This window comes from Staurois parvus, unplaced genomic scaffold, assembly GCF_062004578.1.
Source record: "Staurois parvus isolate SC_StPar_1 unplaced genomic scaffold, SC_StPar_1.0 ptg000068l, whole genome shotgun sequence".
Classification (NCBI taxonomy): Eukaryota; Metazoa; Chordata; class Amphibia; order Anura; family Ranidae; genus Staurois; species Staurois parvus.
Genome location: NW_028317864.1, coordinates 8,377,710 through 8,402,295, shown reverse-complemented (window position 1 = coordinate 8,402,295; position 24,586 = coordinate 8,377,710). Strand labels below are relative to the sequence as shown.

At 43.5% G+C, this 24,586-nt stretch overlaps 2 protein-coding genes across 2 annotated transcripts in view; one reads left to right on the top strand and one right to left on the bottom strand.

The window, feature by feature from the left end:
- The window catches only part of CRAT (carnitine O-acetyltransferase), a 71,116-nt gene extending 55,684 nt beyond the window's left edge, over window positions 1-15,432 (bottom strand). Inside the window, exon 1 of the mRNA XM_089669087.1 lies at window positions 15,221-15,432. Within this exon, the coding sequence (XP_089525213.1) occupies window positions 15,221-15,247 (27 nt within the window). The 5' untranslated portion in view covers window positions 15,248-15,432. The remainder of the gene's footprint in view (window positions 1-15,220) is intronic.
- Window positions 15,433-18,923: 3,491 nt separating this feature from the next.
- Window positions 18,924-24,586, top strand: part of PTPA (protein phosphatase 2 phosphatase activator) — a 153,250-nt gene continuing 147,587 nt past the window's right edge. The window contains exon 1 of the mRNA XM_089669086.1: window positions 18,924-19,006. Coding sequence (XP_089525212.1) covers window positions 18,982-19,006 — 25 coding nt within the window. The 5' untranslated portion in view covers window positions 18,924-18,981. The remainder of the gene's footprint in view (window positions 19,007-24,586) is intronic.

Here is a 24,586-nt window from a genome sequence, read left to right as displayed (position 1 = left end):
GACCTCAGCACAGCTCCCACCCAGCTTTCTAGGGACATCGAACTCACGGGGACTCCGCAGGTAGCGATGACTCAAGCACTCAGGGGCATCCCAGGTAGCTATACTCTGGGCATGCCATGGGGCGGTTCAAGTAAGGGTAGTCTGGGCGTACAATAGGGGCAGCTCATGTCAAGGGTGGTCTGAGCGTACAATAGGGACAGGTAATGACACGGGTGGTCTGTGCGCACAATAGGAACAGTTCATGACAAGGATGGTCTAGGCACACAATAGGGGCAGTTCATGGCTTCTAGGGACACTCACGATAGACGTCTTGCAGATGCTCAGCAGCAGGCGGCTTCCAGGGAGGTAGGCGACTTGCGGACGCTCAGCAGCAGGCAGCTTCCAGGGCCCCAGCGATCAGCAGACAGGGCGGCTTCCCAGGGCCCCAGCGATCAGCAGACAGGGCGGCTTCCCAGGGCCCCAGCGATCAGCAGACAGGGCGGCTTCCCAGGGCCCCAGCGATCAGCAGACAGGGCGGCTTCCCAGGGCCCCAGCGATCAGCAGACAGGGCGGCTTCCCAGGGCCCCAGCGATCAGCAGACAGGGCGGCTTCCCAGGGCCCCAGCGATCAGCAGACAGGGCGGCTTCCCAGGGCCCCAGCGATCAGCAGACAGGGCGGCTTCCCAGGGCCCCAGCGATCAGCAGACAGGGCGGCTTCCCAGGGCCCCAGCGATCAGCAGACAGGGCGGCTTCCCAGGGCCCCAGCGATCAGCAGACAGGGCGGCTTCCCAGGGACCCAGCGATCAGCAGACAGGGCGGCTTCCCAGGGACCCAGCAATCAGCAGACAGGGCGGCTTCCCAGGGACCCAGCAATCAGCAGACAGGGCGGCTTCCCAGGGACCCAGCAATCAGCAGACAGGGCGGCTTCCCAGGCACCCAGCAATCAGCAGACAGGGCGGCTTCCCAGGGGCCCAGCAATCAGCCGATAGGGGCACAGCGAGCTTCAGCAGGTAGGGACACAGCAGGCTTGCAGGGGCTTGGCCTCAGCGCAGACCCCGCACAGCACCCCGTCCCGAGCAGGAACGAGCACACACACACAGGCAGCCTCCATGGACACTCCCAGCCCCGGAGTATTGCAGAGTGGCAGCGGACAATAGCCCAGACCCCTGGGGGAGTCTCCCACAGAGTGTGCAGCGGGGATGGCCGCGGAGGCCCAGTCCCCCCACCCGGGCCCCCCAGCGGCCCGCACTCCAGCAGCGGCACAGGAGGAGAGAGACCGGCCTGGTCTCGCGCCGACCTTTTAAAAGCCGCGTGGGACGCGTCTGGGTTGACCGGCAATGGCCAGCCCAGCGTCAGGTTGCCGGGGCAACGAGGCACCCCCCCTCACTTGGGCCGCGCTGAGGGAGCGCGGCCTTTGTCTCTGGTGGGCACAGAGCGCGGGAATGCTTCGTGCCCGCGCTGTGCCCGCCGGGAGGCACACCGAGACACCTTGGCGGCCTGCCGCTGGGGTCTCCTGGCGGGGGGGGGTCACAGCTCCTCCGCCTAGATTGCCAGATGAGCTGTGATCCTCGCCGCAGGGGTCCCCTCCCCCCATCCTGCACAGCCTGGCCTCTGAGGCTGTGTGCAGGATGAGGACGCGGAAAGGGGGGAGGGTGAAGGCACACTGTGACAGTCCCATAGGGAAGATTTACCTTCACTTCCCCCACTGGAAGATTTCTTCACTATTACTGTTCTGGAGACAACCGAAAATGTGGGATTTTCTTTTCACTTATAATGGTCAACAGGACAAATAGAGGGTGAATCTCCCCATCAGGGCACAGACACCAATAAAAATTGCTAGGTGTCCTAATCCCCCTCCACTCTATCCAAAACAAAACAAAAAAAAGTTTTCCCTTCAGTTACACTTTGAGCCTATGGCGCATTGAATAATTTTTTCAAACTTATGATCGATTTTTTTCTTTCCTGGACAGTACACTAATTGACTATACTATTTTTTTTTCATTGCATGGTCCTTTCCTAGGTTGACTGACACCCAGTATCATTCAATTCACTTCCTGGTGTGCAGGATGTCATGGACCCGCCCAAATATTTTTGGACTTTAATGGGAGCACCTGGAAAAATGCATGAGAAAAACACACAAAAATGCCCTTATCGCACATTTTTTTCCCTTGTAACTAGCTTTCCATTGGCTAAAAATGCTGAAGCCTCAGATGTTTGAAAAAAATGTCTGTACAAATACAAACAAAAAAAAGACACTGCAGAAGGACTAAAGGCACTCTGATCATGTGAGCGCAGCCTCAGTGTTGCAGAACGACCAATGTATCCGCTTTGATAAACCATCCAGAAGACATACAGTGCGTTCCCTGTGCCTTCTACAATCACAGCCAGCTACAAGACCCACACAGGCCTATGTGTAACACAATACATTGAAAACATCTCCACTATTCTGCAAAGGCAAGACAGTGCCGTGACAGGAGTGAACATATGTCCCAGCGGTCATGTCCTAGGACTTTAGGCTCGTCTCCCTCAATGACCTCAGCTTCATCACATTCATCCAACCATTCTGTATCAAAAAAGACACGTCAGATAAATACAAATGAAGATTTTTACTGTAATCCTTCCAAAAGGACAAATTTAATTTCATTTTACTTTAGGAGTGACTAGATTTGGGGGGTTTTAAATCACAATGCAAAGTGAACAGGTCAAGTCTGCTATAGCTACACAAATCTGGACAGCTATAATCAATGGATGTTCAAGCTGAACTTCGAGCTGTTTAAAAAGTGAAGGCACACTATGAGTTACATCCAAAGAGGTGCATGCCACCCGATGCTGGACCTTCTGGTCTCAGCATCTTCAACAGTAGTTTTGATGCAGCTGCTATGTTCATGCCTCCCCTCCTCCTGCCCAATCACAGAAGCCTTTACATTATGTGAATTCATTCACAAAATACAAAGGCTTCTGGGAATGGGCAGCAGAGGAGAGAGGTGGGCATAGCAGCTGCATTGACTCTACTGTTGAAGATGCTGAGACCAGAAGGTCCAGCATCGGGCTCCAGGAACTACAGCGATTGAGGTCATCCAGGAGTTCTATAAATCTATCTGATGTAAATAATAGGGATCAGTCCAGGAGATGGCATGCAACTCTTTGGACATAAACCACAGTGTGCCTTCACTTGTTACAAAACAGCTGAACTGCTGCACTTCAGTAATAACATTTGATTGTGGAATGAATGTACAGTAATTGATTTCTTGCCTCCCATCATAAGTCCCAGTTAAAGGGCTGTTGGGAGGGGGCAGGAAAGGGTTAATGAAAGAGCAGCAATGATTGACAACACGCTATAACCCATAGGAACCAAATCAGAAATCTAAGGGTCTTTTCACACGGGCGTTTCGTTTTTCTCTTCAGTTCAGTCATGTTTTTTCAAAGAAAAAAAGATCAGTTTTCATCTGTTTTTCATCAATTCCGCTTTTGTTTTGTTTTTTTTTTTAACGGAAGAAAAATAGGGTTTTCTTCCGTCCAAAAAAAACAGGTGTTAACCGCTTCCTGACCGCCCTATATACTGCTACAGGGCAGCACTGGTGCGCAAAATCACATATATATATATATATATACAGTCATGGCCGAAATTGTTGGCACCCTTGATATTTTTCCTGAAAATCAAGTATTTCACACAAAAAAGGTATTGCATTAACACATGTTTTGCTATACACATGTTTATTCCCTTTGTATGTATTGGAACAAATATAAAACAGAGGCAGAAAAGCAAATATGACATAATGTCACACAAAACCCCAAAAATGGGCTGGACAAAAGTATTGGCACCCTTAACTTAATATTTGGTTGCACACCCTTTGGAAAACATAACTGAAATCAGTCGCTTCCTATAACCATCAATAAGCTTCTGACACCTCTCACCCGGAATTTTGGACCACTCTTCCTTTGCAAACAGCTCCAGGTCTCTCTTATTGGAAGGACACCTTTTCCCAACAGCAATTTTAAGATCTCTCCACAGGTGTTCAATGGGATTTAGATCTGGGCTCATTGCTGGCCACTTCAGAACTCTCCAGCGCTTCTTTGCCATCCATTTCTGAGTGCTTTTTGACGTATGTTTGGGGTCATTGTCCTGCTGGAAGACCCAGGATCTTGGACGCAAACCCAGCTTTCTGACACTGGGCCCTACAGTGCGACCCAAAATCCTTTGGTAATCCTCAGATTTCATGATGCCTTGCACACAGTCAAGGCACCCAGTGCCAGAGGCAGCAAAACAACCCCAAAACATCATTGAACCTCCACCATATTTTACCGTAGGTACTGTGTTTTGTTCTTTGTAGGCCTCATTCCGTTTTCGGTAAACAGTAGAATGATGTGCTTTACCGAAAAGCTCTATCTTGGTCTCATCTGTCCACAAGACGTTTTCCCAGAAGGCTTTTGGCTTACTCAAGTACATTTTGGCAAACTGTAGTCTTGCTTTTTTATGTCTCTGTGTCAGCAGTGGGGTCCTCCTGGGTCTCCTGCCATAGCGTTTCATTTCATTTAAATGTCGACGGATAGTTCGCGCTGACACTGATGCTCCCTGAGCCTGCAGGACAGCTTGAATGTCTTTGGAACATGTTTGGGGCTGCTTATCCACCATCCGGACTATTCTGCGTTGCAATCTTTCATCAATTTTCCTCATCCGTCCACGACCAGGGAGATTAGCTACAGTGCCATGGGTTGCAAACTTCTTGATAATGTTGCGCACTGTGGACAAAGGCAAATCTAGTTCTCTGGAGATGGACTTGTAACCTTGAGATTGTTGATATTTTGCCACAATTTTGGTTCTCAGGTCCTCAGACAGTTCTCGTCTCCTCTTTCTGTTGTCCATGCTTAGTGTGGCACAGACAGACACACAATGCAAAGGTTAAGTGAACGTCTCTCCTTTTTATCTGCTTTCAGGTGTGATTTCTATATTGCCCACACCTGTTACTTGCCCCAGGTGAGTTTACAGGAGCATCACATGCTTGTAACATTCTTATTTATCCGCAGTTGTGAAAGGGTGCCAATACTTTTGTCCAGCCCATTTTTGGAGGTTTGTGTGACATTATGTCGAATTTGCTTTCTTTCCTCCCTTTTTTTGTTTTGTCCCAATACACACAAAGGGAATAAACATGTGTATAGCAAAACATGTGTTAATGCAATACGTTTCGTGAGAAATACATGATTTCCTGGAGAAATATCAAGGGTGCCAACAATTTCGGCCATGACTGTATATATATATATACACATGATTTTGCATTCCCGGGTAGGGGGCGCGTGTGTGCCCTACCACCATTCACGGCCATCAATGATTACTCGCTAGCAACCGGTGATTTCCGAGGATCTCCGACGGGTAAACAATACAGCTCTCATCCCTGTCAGCTCGTGCACACTGCTTTGGATGACTGTGCACAGCACAGCCAATCAAGCAGTGTGATTACAGTGAAGCACACACACAGAGCTTACTGTGAAACAGCATACAGTTAACCCTTTGATCGCCCCTCATGTTAACCCCTTCCTGACCAGTGCCATTATTACAGAGTCAGTGCTTTTTTTTAGCACTGATCAATGTATTGGTGTCACTGAGGATGTCAGTGACACCAAGTCAGTTCTGCGCAGTGTCAGAATGCCCGCCGCAGTCCTGCTATAAATTGCTGATCACCGCCATTAGTAGTATAAAAAAAACCCCCCAAAAAGAACAAACAACTTCCTGTGTGTATATATACACCACCATTTGTAAACGCTATAACTTTCATGTAAACCAATTAATTTACCCGTATTGGGATTTTTTTTTGAGCAAAGACATGTTGCAGAATACATTTTGGCTTAAATTTATGACGAAATTTGATTTTTTAAATTTTTTTTTTACTGGACATGTTTTATAGCAAAAAGTTAAAAATATTGTTTTTTTCTCAAAATTGTCGGTGGTTTTTTTTTTATAGCACAAAAAAACAAACAAAAAAAACAAAAAACGCACGGACAATCAAATACCACCAAAAGAAAGCTCAATTCATGGGAAAAAAAGGACGTAAATTTCATTTGAGTGCAGCGTTGCATGACTGCGCAATTGTCAGTTAAAGTCACACAGCGTCGAAACGCAAAAAATGGCCTGGTCAGGAAGGGGGGGGGGGGGAGGGTGAATCCTCTGGAGGGCAACTGGTTAACAGATGCGGACAATAACGTATGTAAACGGATGATCATCCATTTACATAAGCTAGTCCATAGAAATACAAGGGTGTCCGTTTTTCATCTATAAACGGACAGATGAAATACAGGCATATGCAACGCCCGTGTGAGAATATGCAGTAAAGCATGCTTGTTATACTCACTGTGGAACTTAAGGGGTTAATACTCTGCATTGTGTAAAAAGACTGTTTGATCCTGTTTTCTCTGCTCCTCCTCTTGTTCAATTGTCCACAACTTATCTCCTGATAAGACAAACTAAACCCGTAGCCATTCTGCACATGCTCAGTTTAGTGTGTATTGCTAGAAAGTTTTGTTTTTTTTTCTTGGGAGAGTGCATGTGATCAGCACAGGGCCAATCAGCACTGGTCAGACAGAGGTCAGGGGTTTTGCATCGTTCTAGAGCAGAATGAAAACTCCTCATACAAGCTTTAACCAGTGCTTGGCTGAAGACTGATTGAAGTCACAAGACTGCTCTAACTGCTGATGAGAAGTATAGGGTATTTAGCACTTTATATTTACTAAAATAATTACATGTCCATGTTCTGTGTACTGTGTACTGTGGGAGACCAGATATAGTGAATGCAGGGTCCTGGGATTAGTAACACCAAGTTTCCTGCTCTTTATGGGCACGCTTGATAGTAAGGGATCCTATGAGGCGTGTGACAGAAAATGAGAGAAAATCTCTCTAAGATTAGGTTCACACTTGTGCGGCTCAGGAATGCGCACAAAATTATGCATGTTCCAGTTGTGCCATTAATTCTGCAGCACTATGTGATGTAACAAAAAAGTTACGGATTTCTTTCCCTGCATTTCTCATGAGTTCAGCAGCCCATTCATTTGACGCTTGCGTGCAAACGCACTGCACATATGTGAACCTAGGCCAACGGAGCCCCGTATAGCAAATAGAAAACCTGACAGGGGTTCTAGTCTTTTCACACTTCCTCCATAATGAAGAAAAAATACATAAAAAGGTTTTGGCTGGAGATGCACTTTAATGCTTTTAAGTCCAAAGGTGCAAGAGCTTCTTTTGATGTGGTGTTTTTGGCTCCATAGACTGCAATTGGGAATGGGGTGCATAACAAAAATGCTTGAAAAACACATGAAAACTATAAAGGAGGCTCAGAAATGCATGAAAACACAGAAGTGTACTTTTTTTTTTTTTTTACTTTATTCTTAGCGGTGAAGGTATTGTCTGTATAGAGGGGAATTTTATTTGTGAAGTTTAGTTGTCTTTCCCGCTCTCTAGTAGCTTTCTGTCGGCACCTATCGCAGAAATACTGATACAGGGTGGCACGGGTGCGCAAAATCACACACACACACATTATATAATATATATATATATATATACAGTGGGGATCGAAAGTTTGGGCACCCCAGCTAAAAATTTGTATTAATGTGCATAAAGAAGCCAAGGAAAGATGGAAAAATCTCCAAAAGGCATCAAATTACAGATTAGACATTCTTATAATATGTCAACAAAAGTTAGATTTTATTTCCATCATTTACACTTTCAAAATAACAGAAAACAAAAAATGGCGTCTGCAAAAGTTTGGGCACCCTGCAGAATTTATAGCATGCACTGCCCCCTTTGCCAAGCTGAGACCTGCCAGTGTCATGGATTGTTCTCAATCATCATCTGGGAAGACCAGGTGATGTCAATCTCAAAGGTTTTAAATGCCCAGACTCATCTGACCTTGCCCCAACAATCAGCACCATGGGTTCTTCAAAGCAGTTGTCTAGAAAACTGAAACTGAAAATAGTTGACGCTCTCAAAGCTGGAGAAGGCTATAAGAAGATAGCAAAGCGTTTTCAGATGTCAATATCCTCTGTTCGGAATGTAATTAAGAAATGGCAGTCATCAGGAACAGTGGAAGTTAAAGCAAGATCTGGAAGACCAAGAAAAATATCAGACAGAACAGCTCGCAGGATTGTGAGAAAAACAATTCAAAACCCACGTTTGACTGCACGATCCCTCCAGAAAGATCTGGCAGACACTGGAGTTGTGGTACACTATTCCACTATAAAGAGATACTTGTACAAATATGGTCTTCATGGAAGAGTCATCAGAAGAAAACCTCTTCTACGTCCTCACCACAAAAATCATCGTTTGAACTTTGCAAATGAACATATAGACAAGCCTGATGCATTTTGGTAACAAGTTCTGTGGACCGATGAGGTTAAAATTGAACTTTTTGGCCGGAATGAGCAAAGGTACGTTTGGAGAAGAAGGAGCACATAATTTAATGAAAAGAACCTCTGTCCAACTGTTAAGCATGGGGTTGGATCAATCATGCTTTGGGGTTGTGTTGCAGCCAGTGGCACAGGGAACATCTCACGAGTAGAAGGAAAAATGGATTCAATAAAATTTCAGCAAATTTTGGATGGTAACTTGATGCCATCTGTGAAAAAGCTGAAGTTAAAGAGAGGATGGCTTCTACAAATGGATAATGATCCTAAACACACCTCGAAATCCACGGGGGATTACATCAAGAGGCGTAAACTGAAGGTTTTGCCATGGCCTTCACAATCTCCTGACCTCAACATAATTGAAAATCTATGGATAGACCTTAAAAGAGCAGTGCGTGACAGACAGCCCAGAAATCTCAAAGAACTGGAAGACTTTTGTAAGGAAGAATGGGCAAAGATACCTCAAACAAGAATTGAAAGACTCTTGGCTGGCTACAAAAAGCGTTTACAAGCTGTGATACTTGGCAAAGGGGGCAGTACAAGATATTAACTCTGCAGGGTGCCCAAACTTTTGCAGACGCCATTTTTTTGTTTTCTGTTATTTTGAAAGTGTAAATGATGGAAATAAAATCTAATTTTTGTTGACATATTATAAGAATGTCTATTCTGTAATTTGATGCCTTTTGGAGATTTTTCCATCTTTCCTTGGCTTCTTTATGCACATTAATACAAATCTTTAGCTGGGGTGCCCAAACTTTCGATCCCCACTGTATATATATATATATATATATATATATATATATATATATATATATATATATATATATATATATATATATACACACACACACACACACACACACACACACACACACACGGGTGATTTCGCATTTCAGGGTAGGGGGCAAGCACGGGCCGTGTGCGCACACCCTACCCACGCTGCCATTCGTGGCTTTCAATTACTGGGTCCCGGGCCAGTGATTACTTGCCGGCACCCAGTGATTGCCGAGGATCTCCGAAGGGGAGAAGAACTGTTTGTAAACAAAACAGTTCTCCTCCCTGTCAGCTTGTGCACACTGCTTTGCATGGCTGTGCACAGCACAGCTACACAAAGCAGTGTGTGCTTACAGTGAAGCACAAACACATGGTCCCATAGTAAAACACACCCAGCCCACAGTTAACCCTTTGATCGCCCCTCATATTAACCCCTTCCTGCCAAGTGCCATTAGTACAGTGTCAGTGCTTTTTTTTTTTTTTACCACAGATCACTGTATTGGTGTCACTGGGGATGTCAGTGACACCAAGTTAGTTCCCCCCAGTGTCAGAATGCCTGCCGCAGTCCCGCTATAAGTCGCAGATTTCCATTACTAGTAAAAATAAAAATTCCAGTATCTATACCGCCATTTGTAAACACTATAACTTTCACGTAAACCAATTAATTTACACGTATTGGGATTTTATTTTAGCAAAGACATGTTGCAGAATACATTTTGGCGTAAATTTATGACGAAATTTGATTTTTAAAATTTTTTTACTGAACATGTTTAATAGCAAAAAGTCAAAAATATTGTTTTTTTCTCAAAATTGTCATTTTTTTTTTTATAGCACAAAAAATAAAAAGCACACAGGCGATCAAATACCACCCAAAAAAAAAAGCTCCATTCGTGGGAAAAAAAAAGATGTAAATTTAATTTGGGTGCAGCGTTGCATGACTGCGCAATTGTCAGTTAAAGTAACGTGGCGCCATAACGCAAAAAATGGCCTGGTCAGGAAGGGGGGTAAATCCTCAGGAGGGCAAGTGGCTAGAAAGAGTTCCTGTGAGGAGTGTTTTAATAACCTTTGCTAGCAGAGCCCCTATTGAGGATTTTCCCTCACTTCCCCTTAATAAAACTGTGAGAGAATGTCACCAACAGAGCTACAGACTGCAATAAAAACCCGACAGGGGGTCTAATCCTTCCATACTATGTCCAGAACAAAAAAAAAAGTGTTGGCTGGAGTGACACTTTAATGCTTGCAAGTCCAAATCAATAACTAAATGGAAATTATAATAAGATACAAACTTTAATTACATATCTCAAGATATTCAGCAGAACCTCAACCAAAACATTTTGAATAAAAAAGTTACGGTTGGAGTCTCTGGCAGGATTTTACTGCTGTCAGTGATGAGCTCAGACTAGGATTTGAACCCTTGTGCGTGAGCCCGCCAGGAAGTGGTTACCTGTATGGGCCAATCATCTGCAGCCATGGCAATCACCATACTACAAATATACACGCCTCTTTTACAGGTGTGACTTGGAGCAGGAAATGCCATGACCAGTACAGATGACAGCTTCCTGGCCAGCACATGTGTGGGTTCAGAACCTAGTCTGAACATACCCAAGCTCATCACTGGTGACAACCAGGGACTCCCTCATTTTGGGGTGATTTCCTCTCACTGTTTTGGCTAAGGAACAGGAAGTTAGGGGAAATCTCCCCAATGGAACACAGATGGCAAAAAAAAAAAAAAAAAGTTATAACCCCATAAGGGTTCATTCAGCCAAGGCACGGTACAATTAGGCAGTTGAGCTGCAGCTTTATTGCCCCTGGCTACCCTCCTGAACGTAGACATGAAGCCACTAAAGGCTGTACACATGTTGCAGCCACGGCAAAAATTAAACAGCGTGTCCTATTCAATGGGCATTACTGCCACCGAATGTGAGCCATGGGGCTGCCACAAAACTGTGTGCAATGCATGTGATTGTAACGAGGTGGTGTGCCATGCACAGCATTAAATCGGGCAGTGAGGAGGAAGATGCATCACCTCCACACCACCTGTCAAACACCTCTGAAATGCGATCCACCGTGGAACACTTTTCAGAGGAGTGGCAAGACCTTCTATACATGTAAATGAGCCCTTATTATTATACAGGATTTATATAGTGCCAACAGTTTGCTCAACGCTTTACAATATAAAGGGACACAATACAGCAAGGATATAGTTCATTACAAGAGTGTACCCCACCCAAACTGATAAGAACAGTTTTGCCTTTAGTTCTACTTGCAGCTGATGAGCTCCATCCAGGTACAGCCATAAAAATTCCACAATGTACAAGGCACACAACTCATATTATACTATGTACACTGCTACAATGTCATTGTATACACACAAATCATCACACAGGAACCGTACAAAAACGTCTAGGGAAAAGTGACTTTGGATACTTAGGCTCCATGCACACTGGCTTAAAAAAATTCTGGTTCTAGAGGAATTTAGCTTTTTTTATACCTGATGTTATCCTATGTGTACATGCACATTAGGTAGCGTAGAGGTGTTTTTTTAAGCTCAGCATTTAAAAAAAAAAAATCCTTCTGGTTTGCGCTTTTGAAAGCAGAAAACAAACAAACCGCTAAACATTGCTAAATGCTGACACCTGCAGTTTTTCTTTTTTCCTGATGTGTTGTAAAATTGCTTACAGACTCTAACGTTCCTTAACCACTAACCTGCAGGGCACTTATACCCCCTTCCTGCCCAGGCCAATTAATGGCACCCATGTGCGCCTCCTGCCTACAAACCCTGCGTCCGCCAGATGTGTATTCCATACAAATCTATGGCCAGGTAACTGCTCATCTGAGCCATTACATGCAAATAGAGCCTCCGACTGACTCTGGGCACACACCATGTACACCCAGGGTCAGCTTTTCTGCAGAGTACATAATCTGGTCACAGCTTATCGGTTTGTTTGTAAGCGGCCATAGCACAGAGTGCGTCCAGAGGTGGCGTTTAGTCAGGGTTCGTTCTCACCACATAGCACATTACTTTGTATACAGTGTGTGCAGCAGTGCACTGCAATGAGTTGTTAAAAACATTGCAATGTTTCATTTTTTTTTACTTTTTTATTTTCCTCTATGAGCCGCAGCGTGTTTGGATATGTTGTAGTCCAGGGGTTTCCAAACTATGACCTGTGGGCCACATCCAACCCGCTATAAGACCCTCATGTGCACAGATTGAGGATTCAAGTCAACAGAGGTTGTTTGAGGTCTGTGCTTTAACCACTAGCCTACCGGGCACTTTTACCCCCTTTCTGCCCAGGCCAATTTTCAGCTTATAGCGCTGTCGCACTTTAAATGAATGACAATTGCGTGGTCATGCAACATTGTACCCATATGAACTTTTTATCATTTTTTTTGTGGCAGATAGAGCTTTATTTTGGTGGTATTTAATCACCTCTAGGTTTTTTATTTTTTCTTAAACAAACCAAAAACCACAGAAAATGTTGAAAAAAAAACCAGTTTTTTTCTTAGTTTTTGTTATAAAATTTTGTAAATAAGTGATTTTTCTCCTTCACTGATGTGCGCTAATGAGGCTGCACTGATGGACACTGACAGGCATCACTGATGGGCACTGAAAAGCAGCACTCATATATGGCACTGACAGGCAGCACTGATATGCAGCACTGATGGGTGGCACTGATAGGCAGCTCAGATGGACACTGATATGTGGCATTGATGTGGTACTGATATGTGGCACTGATGGGCACTGGCAGGTGGCATGGATGAGCACTGAGAGCTGGCACTGATGGACAGTGACAGGTGGCGCTGCTGGGGCTACACAGATCATCAGGGAACACTGATCATCAGTACTCTGATGATCTGTGTACATGTTCCCTCCGAGGAATGCCGATTACCGGCTCTCCTGTCCTCACAAGCTGTCAGCGTGACAGCTCATGAGGAGAGAAATGCAGATAACCGGCATTTCCCTGTTTACATGTGATCAGCTGTGATTGGACACAGCTGATCACATGACCAAGCCGACATCTTCGGCCCTTTCTGTGGATCGGTGATCCGCTGTGTCCGAGGGACACAGCGCACCGCCGATCGCCACACTACGCGCTCCCAGAGCCACGCATGTGCGGTTAGAATGGGAGGACGTCATATGACGTCCTCTCAGAACGAGAGAACCACCTTGCGTCTGTCATTTTACTATATGGAGGGCGGGAGGCGGTTAAAGCTGCTAAATGCTGGCACAAAAACAGTAAATATGAGCGTTTTTTTGGTAAGGTAACTGGTGTTTGCATGGACCCAAAGGGCTAGTTCACACTAGTGCAGTCAGTTCCCATCAGTTTCCAGTGCAGAAAAACAAAAATAAAGTAGAACATGCTGCATTTTCTCTGCACAGAACCATACTGGAACATGGCAAACTGCATCTAAACTGCACCGGAACGGCGTGTCGTGTGAACTGCAAGCAAAAACGTGTCCGGAATGCATTTTTGTAGTGTGAACTGGCCCTAAAAGTGAAGTCACTGTGCTAGCTCCAGAGCCACCGGCACAATGTAAATATAGGTTTTCACAAACAAACATATAAGACCGTCTACAATAACAATGAAAATGATACAGACCACTACAGATATACATGATAGGGCTATGTGCAAAACATCAGTATGTGCAATCAAATAGGAAGGACATACTAAAAGCATATAGGAATGATGTATACGAATATATTCAACAACATGCCAGTGCTCCTTTCATGATATTCAAGATTTCATTATATATATATATATATACATATATACATACATACACACACATACATATACACACATACATACACACACATACATACATACATATAGCTTTTTTCAGGGGGAACGCAGTTCCAGCACCTCCAGCATTGAATGTATGTAATGGCAAGGGGTGGTGGGATGTACTGCAGGGTCCACTGATGCTGGCAACTGCTGGACCTATTGTCATTGGAGGGGATTTATTTCTTCAGGGGGGGTGTCTATTGATGCTGGAGAAGTCTACTGTTGATAGTGGGGGATCTTTTGTTGCTGTTGGGTATTATATTGCTGAGGGGCCAATTGTTGCTGGGAGGGATCTATGGTTTCTACCTGATGTAGGGTCTATTGATGCTGGCTCTGGGGCCTATTTTGTTGCAGGTGGTCCATAGTTGCTGGGGGGGGGTTCTACTGTTGCTGGCTGCAGGGGATCATTTTACTGCTTTTTTTGTTATTAAAATAAATGCCATACAAATTGACACTTGGTTCTGTATTCTCTAACAGGACAGTACTGGGTGGTAGGTAAGGGGTGGAACACAGAGACAAGGAAGAGTGCCTGTACCTATTCTGAAAAAAAAGGTGTGTATATACACACATATATATATACACACACATATACATACATACACAAAGAATATACTATAAATATACAAGAGGTGCATACATAATGGAGAGATGTAGATATATATATACACAGTATTTGCATAGTAAATGAGAATACATGAAGGATACACTATAAATGTATAAGATGTGTATACATAAAGGTGAGATATATAGATATCTATCTATCTATCTATCTATATATATATATATATATATATATATATATATATATATATATAAAAATATGAGCATACATGAAGGATATACTATAAATGTATAAGATGTGTATACATTAAGGAGATATTGATATATATATATATATATATATATATATATGCATACATGAAGGATATACTATAAATACACACATACATATGTATAAACAAAAAAAAGTGTGTGTGTATACATGAATATGAGAAATAGGTGCCTACATAAAGGATACACTACAAGAATTGATGAATACATTGAGATCATCAGATCCCCCAGTAATGGGGTATATAAGGAGTAGATTTACTAAAACTGATGCAGCTGTGCATGGTAGCCAATCAGCTTCCAAGTTCAGCTTTTTAAATTAAGCTTTGACAATAAAACCTGGAAGCTGATTGGTTACTCTGCAGAGCTGCACCAGATTTTGCAGTCAATGTCCTCCATAGTGTATATGGGGTATAGATCGCCTGTGGGGAGCCCTGTGATCGCACACAGTCAGATGATACTCACCATGCTCTTCGCTATAAAAGCCAACATGATCAGCGTGTAGAGCCGAGCTCCGGTCCCGGTGCAAAGTCCCTGTGTCAGGCTGATCTGTCACTCACAAGGACAGTGTGACAAGGGAGGAATGAAACTTCATTGCTGATCTCCAGTACACAACTGGTATTGCCCATAGTGACCAGGGTGGGGCGCAGTAGCCATTTTTAAACAGGGCATGCCCTTTCACGGGCTCTCATACCCGAGCAATAGCGTCTGGCTCCAGAATGGAGCTCCATTTTCGACAGGAAACATGTGACCTCCACTCTCCCCCTTTTTTTAAAGTGAATTTTTATGTAACAAACAAGCAGAGACTACAGTGTGAAGCTACGCTCGAAAGGAAGCATGTAACCTCCACTACACCTTTTTTTTATTTGATGAAATTTAATGTCATAAACAACCAATAAACACAACTCAAGGAAGTGGAGGTCACATGTGTCCTGTCACATATTTCCTGTGTATACTTTTCAAGGGGGTGTGGCTGCAGTCTGGCTGAAAACTGGAGCTCCATTCTGGACATGAAACATGTGACCTCCACTCCAACTTTGTTTTTGTTTTAGTGAACTAACCACTTGCCCTCCAGAGGATTTATCCCCCCCTCCTGACCAGGCCATTTTTAAGGCTCCATGCACAGTGGGCATTTTGATAACGCTGGTACTGTTAGCTGTGTAAAGTTATGTTAAAAACATGGGTTTTTCCAGCTTTTTTTAATCATTTTTGCATTAGCGTTTAGTGGCGTTTTGCCGTGTTTTTACGTGTTTGCAGGTTTTAGCCCCCAATTTTTTTTTTGCTCAAAAAAAATCCAAAAACACAAGTGTTTTTCAGCGTTACAGCGTTTTTACAGCTAAGAAATTCTAATAGAAACTCACTAGTTCTGGTTTTTTTTCAGTCAAAAAATGCCCCTGCCAAGAAACGCTGATTACAGTCTGTGTGTACATGGATACATAGGATAATATGCTGGGGAGTTTACTGGCTGTAAAAAAAAACACTAAAAGCCAAAAACAACCGCTGTAAAAATGTCCAGTGTGCATGAGGACTAACTGACAATTCATGCAATGCTGCACCCAAATTAAATTTATGTCCTTTCTTTCCCACAAATAGAGCTTTCTTTCGGTGGTATTTGATCGCCTGTGCGGTTTTTATTTTTTGCGCTATAAAAAAAGGCCAACAATTTTGAGAAAAAAACTGTATTTTTGACTTTTAGCTATTAAACGTCCAGTAAAAATAAAAAAAAAAGTTTCGTCATAGATTTAGGCCAAAATGTATTCTTCTACATGTCTTTGCTAAAAAAAATCCCAGTACTTGTAAATTAATTGGTTTACGTGAAAGTTATGCAAATGGCGGTATAAATACTGGGATTTTTTTTTTTAATTTTTACTAGTAATGGCCGCAATCAGCGACTTATAGCAGGACTGTGGGACTGCGGAGGGCATTCTGACACTGGGGGGAACTGACTTGGCGTCACTGACATCTCCAGTGACACCAATACAGTGATCAGTGCTAAAAAAACACTGACACTGTACTAGTGGCACTGGACAGGAAGGGGTTAACATGAGCGGCGATCAGAGGGTCAACTGTGTGCTGTTTCACCATGTGCTGTGTTCTGTGCTTCACTGTAAGGCCCCAAGTACACGGGACATTTCTGAACGATGGAAACTGATTGCTGGAAAACGTAGGTTAAAAAACGTCTGTTTAGCCGCGTTTGCATACCGCATTTATGGGCGTTTATGAATGTTTGCGTTTAGAAGCGTTTTTTAGAGATAACCTCAGGAGACCTTCCAAAATGCCCAGAATGAAAGACTGTAAACAATTAACTATTTCAGACATTTTGAGAGAAATAGAGAGAGCAGAAGCAGACAGAGCAGTATTTGTTGAGATTAGCTGTCTTTTTTTTTTTTGTGGTGTTTGGATGTGTTCCAGCTCATTTCTGTGCAGAAATGATTGCAACAGTGTCTAACATATTTTCTTTCATGCAAAACCTCAAAGTATGGCATACCAGGACCATTTGAGTACTGGGAAAATGCTTAGCATACATTTTTCATGATGAAAAAAGGCTCTGGACAGCATTTAGAAATGGAAGACTTAAAAAAAATTTCAAACGCAAACATCTACAAACGCAGTTAGCCGCGTTTACAAGCATTTTGCACTGATAAAATCTACTGCTGAACGTAAGTTTTTTGCGTTCAAAAAAATGACTTAACTGCCTGTAAACTACATAGTGTACGTGGACACATAGGAAAACATTAGGGAGAGTTCAGGGGCTGAGAAAAAAATGCTGAACAGCTCCTAAACATCAGTTTATCAGCTGCAGTGTACATGAGCCCTAAGCAGTGTGCACGAGCTGATAGGAAGGAAACTGTTTTGTTTACGCTCAGCAATCACCAGGCGACAGCGAGTAATCACCATCCAGGACCCGATGATTGACAGCCGTGGCCGCGAATGGCGGAATACCCAGAAATGCAAAATCTCATATATATATGTGATTTTGCGCACCCATGCCACCCTGTAGCAGTATTTCTGTTATAGGGCGGTCAGGAAGCAAACAGACTGGAACTCTGCTTTAAAGAAGAGCTCCACCCAAGAGGGGAAGTTCCACTTTAATGCCTTGTCCCCCGCTCCCTATTAAGAATTGGCACTTTTGGGGAGCAGGAGGGGGGGACGGGTACCCGAATTTGACAGGTACCTGCTCCCACTTCTGCTGTGATCACCTAGGCAATCGGAAGTGGAAGTTGTCCTCCCCCCTCCCTCCCCGTAGTCTTCTGGGACACGACAGGTCCCAGAAGACTACAGGGCCATTCACAAAGCGCAGCACTTCTCGTGCATGCACAGTGGGCACCCAGCTGTGAAGGCACAAGCTGTCACAGCCGGGTGCCCACAATAAAGTTGCAGGCGCCAGGGAAAGAATACAACTGGTGAAACCAGCGGTGGTGAGGAGTGACAGGTAACTGGCTGTATTTAAAAAATCAGCAACTACAGTTTTTGTAGTTGCTGACTTTTAATCTTTTTTTCAGCTGGAACTCCACTTTTAAGTTCACTAAAACAAAAATAAAGATGGAGTGGATGTCACGTTTCCTTTCCAGTGGAGATCCAGTCTGCAGCCACACCCCCTTGAAAAGTATACACAGGAAATATGTGACAGGATACATGTGACCTCCACTTTTTTGAGTTGTGTTTATTAGCTGTTTATGACATTAAAGTTTATTAAATTAAAAAAAAGTGGAGTGGAGATCACATGCATTTTGTTGAGTGGAGCTCTACTCTTCAGCCTCTGCTTGTTTGTTACAATAAAGTTCACTAGAAAAAAAAAGAGAGTGGAGGTCACATGTTTCCTGTCGAACATGGAGCTCCATTCTGCAGCCAGACCCCTGTAGAATCACTTGGAAAATGTATTTAGTTAAAGAACTGCAATTTCTTTTTATCACTCAGGGACTAGCAGTTACCACATAATGTTTTTTTTTCACAGGATAATAAGGATCTGCCCTCTTCTCATTTGGCGGGCGGCTGGCACAGGCGCCATGTTTGATTTTGGCAATGCCGTGGCTTGAGGGGAGAGAGGGATTGTGTTGGAGAAGGCTGATTAAATACAGAAGATGGTTATGAGGCTGAGCTGTGTATGACAAAGGCAGAAGAAGATGATTTCTTTTTACATGAAACTCGTGAGCTGGAAAAGGGGGCGTATCCGTGTGAGGACAGGGGTGATAGGTGAAAGGTGAGAAGTTCCCGGCTGCAGGAAGATGGCTGAGAGGGAGCAGCAGACAGGTCTGTCACTAGGGGCCCCTACTTATCACCAGGCTGGGCCCTTGTCACTATGGTAACCATGAGGGAGGGTAGCCTGAACCATGGTTGCCGTGGAACTAGAAGTCCCAGCATGTTACATGAGCAGCCAGCCCTGGTTTGAACAGACAGTCCCTGGTGCTGGAGCTGTACCTCAGGAAAAGCCTTCCTTCCCTGGACTCACTTCCTGTTCTTATACCAGTGCTCCTTTAAAGGGGATCTCCACCCAACTTTCTTTGAGTTTTGGGTGGAGTAGGGAAGGCTTACACCCTCTATTGCTGTCTGTGTCTGCACTGGGGGCTGTCCCCTCCTCGTGTACTAGTCACCATTGTCACCGGACAGGAAGTAACGGAATATCCAAAATGTTGTGTTGTCACTGGAATAGGAGGAGGGGTGACTTCTGGCCTGCTCCGGTGACAACTCACACATCCATGAACTCCAAAAACTTTAGAGAGTTTCTTTTCAACGTCACCAAACAGAGAGTGAGGGGAAGGCTAATGTTTTACAGTTGTCACCAGAAGAGGAGGTGAGGAGAGGAAATTCCTCAATGGAGGGATGTGTTCTGTGAACAACCAGGAGGGGATTTCTTCTCATTTCCTGTGGTGTTTCTCTGGGACAGGAAGTGAGGGTTACATCAGCCAAACGACTACAAAACCTCACAGAGGTTCCCATCCTTCCCAGCTCTAAAATTGGAAAAAATGGCAGGCACGGACGCCGGTGAGGATCGCTAGATTCCTGCTGGAGGTACTAAGAGTAGGTTCACATGTGAGCAGGCTGTGTGGGCACGTGGAGGATACATTTATCTGCAATGGCTGCTGTACCTGCCATTGATGTGGGGACAGAATTCCCTGCCTCCTTCTTAAAGATGCGCTGCATGTAGTTTCACACAACCGAAAATGCGCCACATTTTCCATTGTGTGGGGGTACCATTAAGAATTAATAGCACCCATGTGCGCCTCCTGCCTACAAACCCTGCGTCCGCCAGATGTGTATTCCATACAAATCTATGGCCAGGTAACTGCTCATCTGAGCCATTACATGCAAATAGAGCCTCCGACTGACTCTGGGCACACACCATGTACACCCAGGGTCAGCTTTTCTGCAGAGTACATAATCTGGTCACAGCTTATCGGTTTGTTTGTAAGCGGCCATAGCACAGAGTGCGTCCAGAGGTGGCGTTTAGTCAGGGTTCGTTCTCACCACATAGCACATTACTTTGTATACAGTGTATGCAGCAGTGCACTGCAGTGAGTTGTTAAAAACATTGCAATGTTTAATTTTTTTTTACTTTTTTATTTTCCTCTATGAGCCGCAGCGTGTTTGGATATGTTGTAGTCCAGGGGTTTCCAAACTGTGATCTGTGGGCCACATCCAACCCGCTATAAGACCCTCATGTGCACAGATTGAGGATTCAAGTCAACAGAGGTTGTTTGAGGTCTGTGCTTTAACCACTAGCCTACCGGGCACTTTTACCCCCTTCCTGCCCAGGCCAATTTTCAGCTTTCAGCGCTGTTGCACTTTGAATGACAATTGCGTGGTCATGCAACACTGTACCCAAACAAACTTTTTAAATTTTTTTAAAACATAGAGCTTTCTTTTAGTGGTATTTAATCACCACTGGGTTTTTTATTTTTTGCTAAACAAAATTAACCATTAGCCGCCCAGCCTATAGCCGTTTGGCGGCCGCACAAATGCTGTAGCTTTCCGGGGTGTACGCCATTTGGCGTCCTCCCGCACATGCGCAGTTCGCGGAGCCGCGCAGCCTGTCACCGGCCGTGTACCTCGGACATGGCCGATGACAGATCTGAGTACCGGCCCCCGTTGCTGGTACCATGTGACCTGCTGTGACCAATCACAGCAGGTCACATGACAGTTGTATACGATGGATGGCTTCATTCATGCCATCCATTGTATACTAGTGCCTAGCTGTGAATGGTCACAGCAGGTCAGATGCACATGTCATGTGATTAGCTGTGGCCAAATCACAGCTAAGCACAAAAAAAAAAAAAAAAAACCTGAATGAATCGATGTCATTCAGGTAAATGCTTGCTTATAGCACAGTAATTCTTTGCTATAAGCAAATTGTGTAAAAAAAAAAAAAAAAATACTGATCACTTCCCCAAAGTAGTACAATGTTACTATGGTAACATTGTACTACTTTGGTCATAGTAAAATATGAAAATAAAATCTTAAAAAAAATAAATGTAATAAAAAATTAAAAATAATAAAAAAATATATATATATTTTTTTTTTCATGCTGTCACCAGTCAGTATCCCTGTTCACCGCCATGCCAGTTATATGATGACGCTGTACTGCACTGGTGACAGTATGTAAAAAAAAAAATAGTGAAAAGAATTTTTTTAATTTTCCGAAAAATTATGACAAAAAAAATACAACTTCAAAAAACTCGCCATGCCTCTTATGAAGTACGTCGGACTTTCTACTCTGCAAAAAGGGGTCATTTGGGGATATTTGTACTGTTCTGACATTCTTGGACCTCAAGATATTAGATATGCTGTCAGTACTTCAGGATTGATCAATTTTCAGATCTATACCATAGTTTGTGAACGCTATAACTTTGCTACAAACTAAATAATACATCCTAATTTGGGTTATTTTCACCAAAGACATGTAGCAGAATACATCTCGGCCTAAATTTATGAAGAACAATTATTTATTTGTAAACTTGTATAACAGAAACAAAGAAAAACGTGTTTTTTTTCAAACTTTTTGGTCTTTTTTTGTTAGTTTAGCAAAAAATAAAAACCCCAGCAGTGATTAAATACCACCAAAAGAAAGCTCTAGTTGTGTGAAGAAAATGATAAAATTTTAGTTTGGGTACAATGTTGTATGACCGCGCAATTGTCATTCAAAGTGTGAGAGCGCTGAAACCTGAAAACTGGCCTGGGCAGGAAGGTGTAAAATTGCACGGTATTGAAATGGTTAAAAAAAGACTGCAAATTTTGAAGGAAAAAAAAAAGTTTTTTCTTAGTTTCTGTTATAAAATTTTGTAAATAAGTAATTTTTCTCCTTCACTGATGTGTGCTAATGAGGTTGCAGTGATGGGCACTGATAGGCTGCATGGATGGGCACTGGTAGGTGATACTGAAAGGCAGCACTGATAGGCAGCACTGAAAGGCAGCTCTGGTGGGCACTTATATGTGGCATTGATGTGCTCTGGTAAGCACTGATATGTGGCATTGATGGGCAATACCAGGTGGTATTTATGGGCAATGACAGGTGGCACTGATGGGGCTACACTGGTCATCAAGGCACTGATGATCAGTGTAGATGTCCGCTCAGGGAAGCCGCTTACTGGCTCTCCTCTCCTCGCACGCTGTCAGCGTGAGGAGAGGACTGCCGATAACTGGCATTTTCTTGTTTACATGCAATCAGCTGTGATTGGACACAGCTGATCACATGCTTGAGCCTGTGTTATCGGCTCTTTATGGTGATCTGTGATTTGCTGTGTCTCAGGGACACAGCGCACCACCGATTGCTGCGCGCCTCTGGGGGGGGGGCACGCATGCACAGTTTGAGTGGGAGGAGGTCACATGACGTCCTCTCAGAACGAGAGAGCCGCCTCCTGCCCATCATTTCCTTATTTGGCGGGCGGGAGGTGGTTAAGGCCTGGTTCACACCTATGAGCCTTTTTGTGCTTTTTGCACTACAGTCCATTTAACATGGTTTTATATGGGACACTTTCACATCTATGTTTTTTTCAGCCACTGCATTTTTGGAAAGGGTCAGGGACTTTTTAAAACTCAAAATGGAGCGTTTTTGGTTCAATAGACTTCAATGGAGATGCTGCAGAAAAGCATATAGTGCGTTTTTGATGTATTTTCTTGTTTTTACATCTGTCCAACTGCAAATTGGCCAAAAAAAAAGCATAAAAATGCAAAACGCATAAGAAAAAGTGTGAAAAATGCATCAAAAGCACGTGTGTAAAAAAGCAAAAATGAAGTGTAAAAAGCACTGCAGAAACAGATCAAAAGCAAACTGCACTGGTGTGAACCAGGATTAGTGTTACTAAACCTACAAAAGTAAATTCAGTCTGTATATGCAGTAAAGAATTCTTGTTATACTCACTGTGGAACCTAAGGGGTTAATCCTCCAGTGTGTGTAAAAAGGATGTGATCCTTTGATCCTCCTCTTTTACTGTCCCCAATCCATCTGTTGATAGAACAGAGCCTTGGGTGCACTCTGCACATGCTCAGTTTGGTGTGTATTGCTGGAGATTTTGTTTTTTTTTTCTTGGGAGAGTGCATGTGACCAGCACAGCACCAATCAGCATTCTCCAGAGAGAGGGTCAGGGGTTATGCGGCTACATAAGACAATTGGGGAGAATGAAAACTCCTCCTACAAGCTTTCACCAGTGCTCTGCTGGACACTGATAGAAGTCACAAGACTGCTGTAACTGCTGATGAAAAAAGGTATTTAGCAGTTTATATTTACTAAAGGAATTGCATGTCCATGTTGTGTGTACTGTGGGAGACCAGATATAGTGAATGCAGGGTCCTGGGTTTAGTAACACTTTAACCCTCCCCTTATGTAAGGAGGGATTTTGATATAAAGGAAGATGTTGATGAGGACCCTGATGTAAAAAGGACACAGGAACCCTAATGTAACGGACACTGTAAATTACAAGATGTGTCCCTCATACTGAAAAGCTTGGAGACCCTTGATATAGTGCATCAGAGCACTGTGAAAAAATGCATCTTGTCTTCTTTTTTTTTTTAATGCACATCAGTGCAGCCTGAAACCAGAGGACTGCATTGGGCTTAACCACTTGTGTAGTAGCCTGTAATCGCCCCTTCTTCTCCAGACCAGTTTTCAGTGCCATGGTACTTTGACTGACAATTACTCGGCCGTACAACACTGTACACAAATTAATTTTATATAATTTTTTTTGGCAGACCCAGATTTCTTTTGGCGGTAATTAAAGCGGTGGTAAAGTCCACCTTGCAACTTTTACCTACAGGTAATCTTTTATAATAAATCTTACCTGCAGGTAAAACGAATATCTCCTAAATGTGCGCTATTTTGGAGATATTCCATTAAGTAGCAGCTGGTGACATCACTGGTGCATGAGCAGTGCGCTCTCAATGGACAGCATACTCAAATATGCTGTCCATTGAGAGTGCTCTGCCATGATTGTGGCTCCCGCGTGCATTTGTGGGAGTGACCCCATCGCTGCTCGGCCATTCAAATGGCTGGAGCATGTGAACCCGAAACAAAGACCAAGTTGAAGATGGAATCCGTGACAGCACGCCACTGGAGGGATCTGTTCTATAAGTTTGAAATAGTATGCGGTGCATACTAGTACATTATGGCTGAAACCTGCAGGGGGGACTTATTATTATTTATTATTTTTAACTTTGTTGCTGCTTTAATAACCCTTGGGGTTTTTCATTTTGTATTTTTTAGAGGCAAAAAGGACTAAAAATATGAAAAATACCTGTTTTGCTTACTTCTGTTTAAAACATACCAGACAAAAATATGGCTGGACAGTACGAAATCTCCAAAATTGCCCTTTATTCAGAAAGTAGTCACCCCCTCCTTCC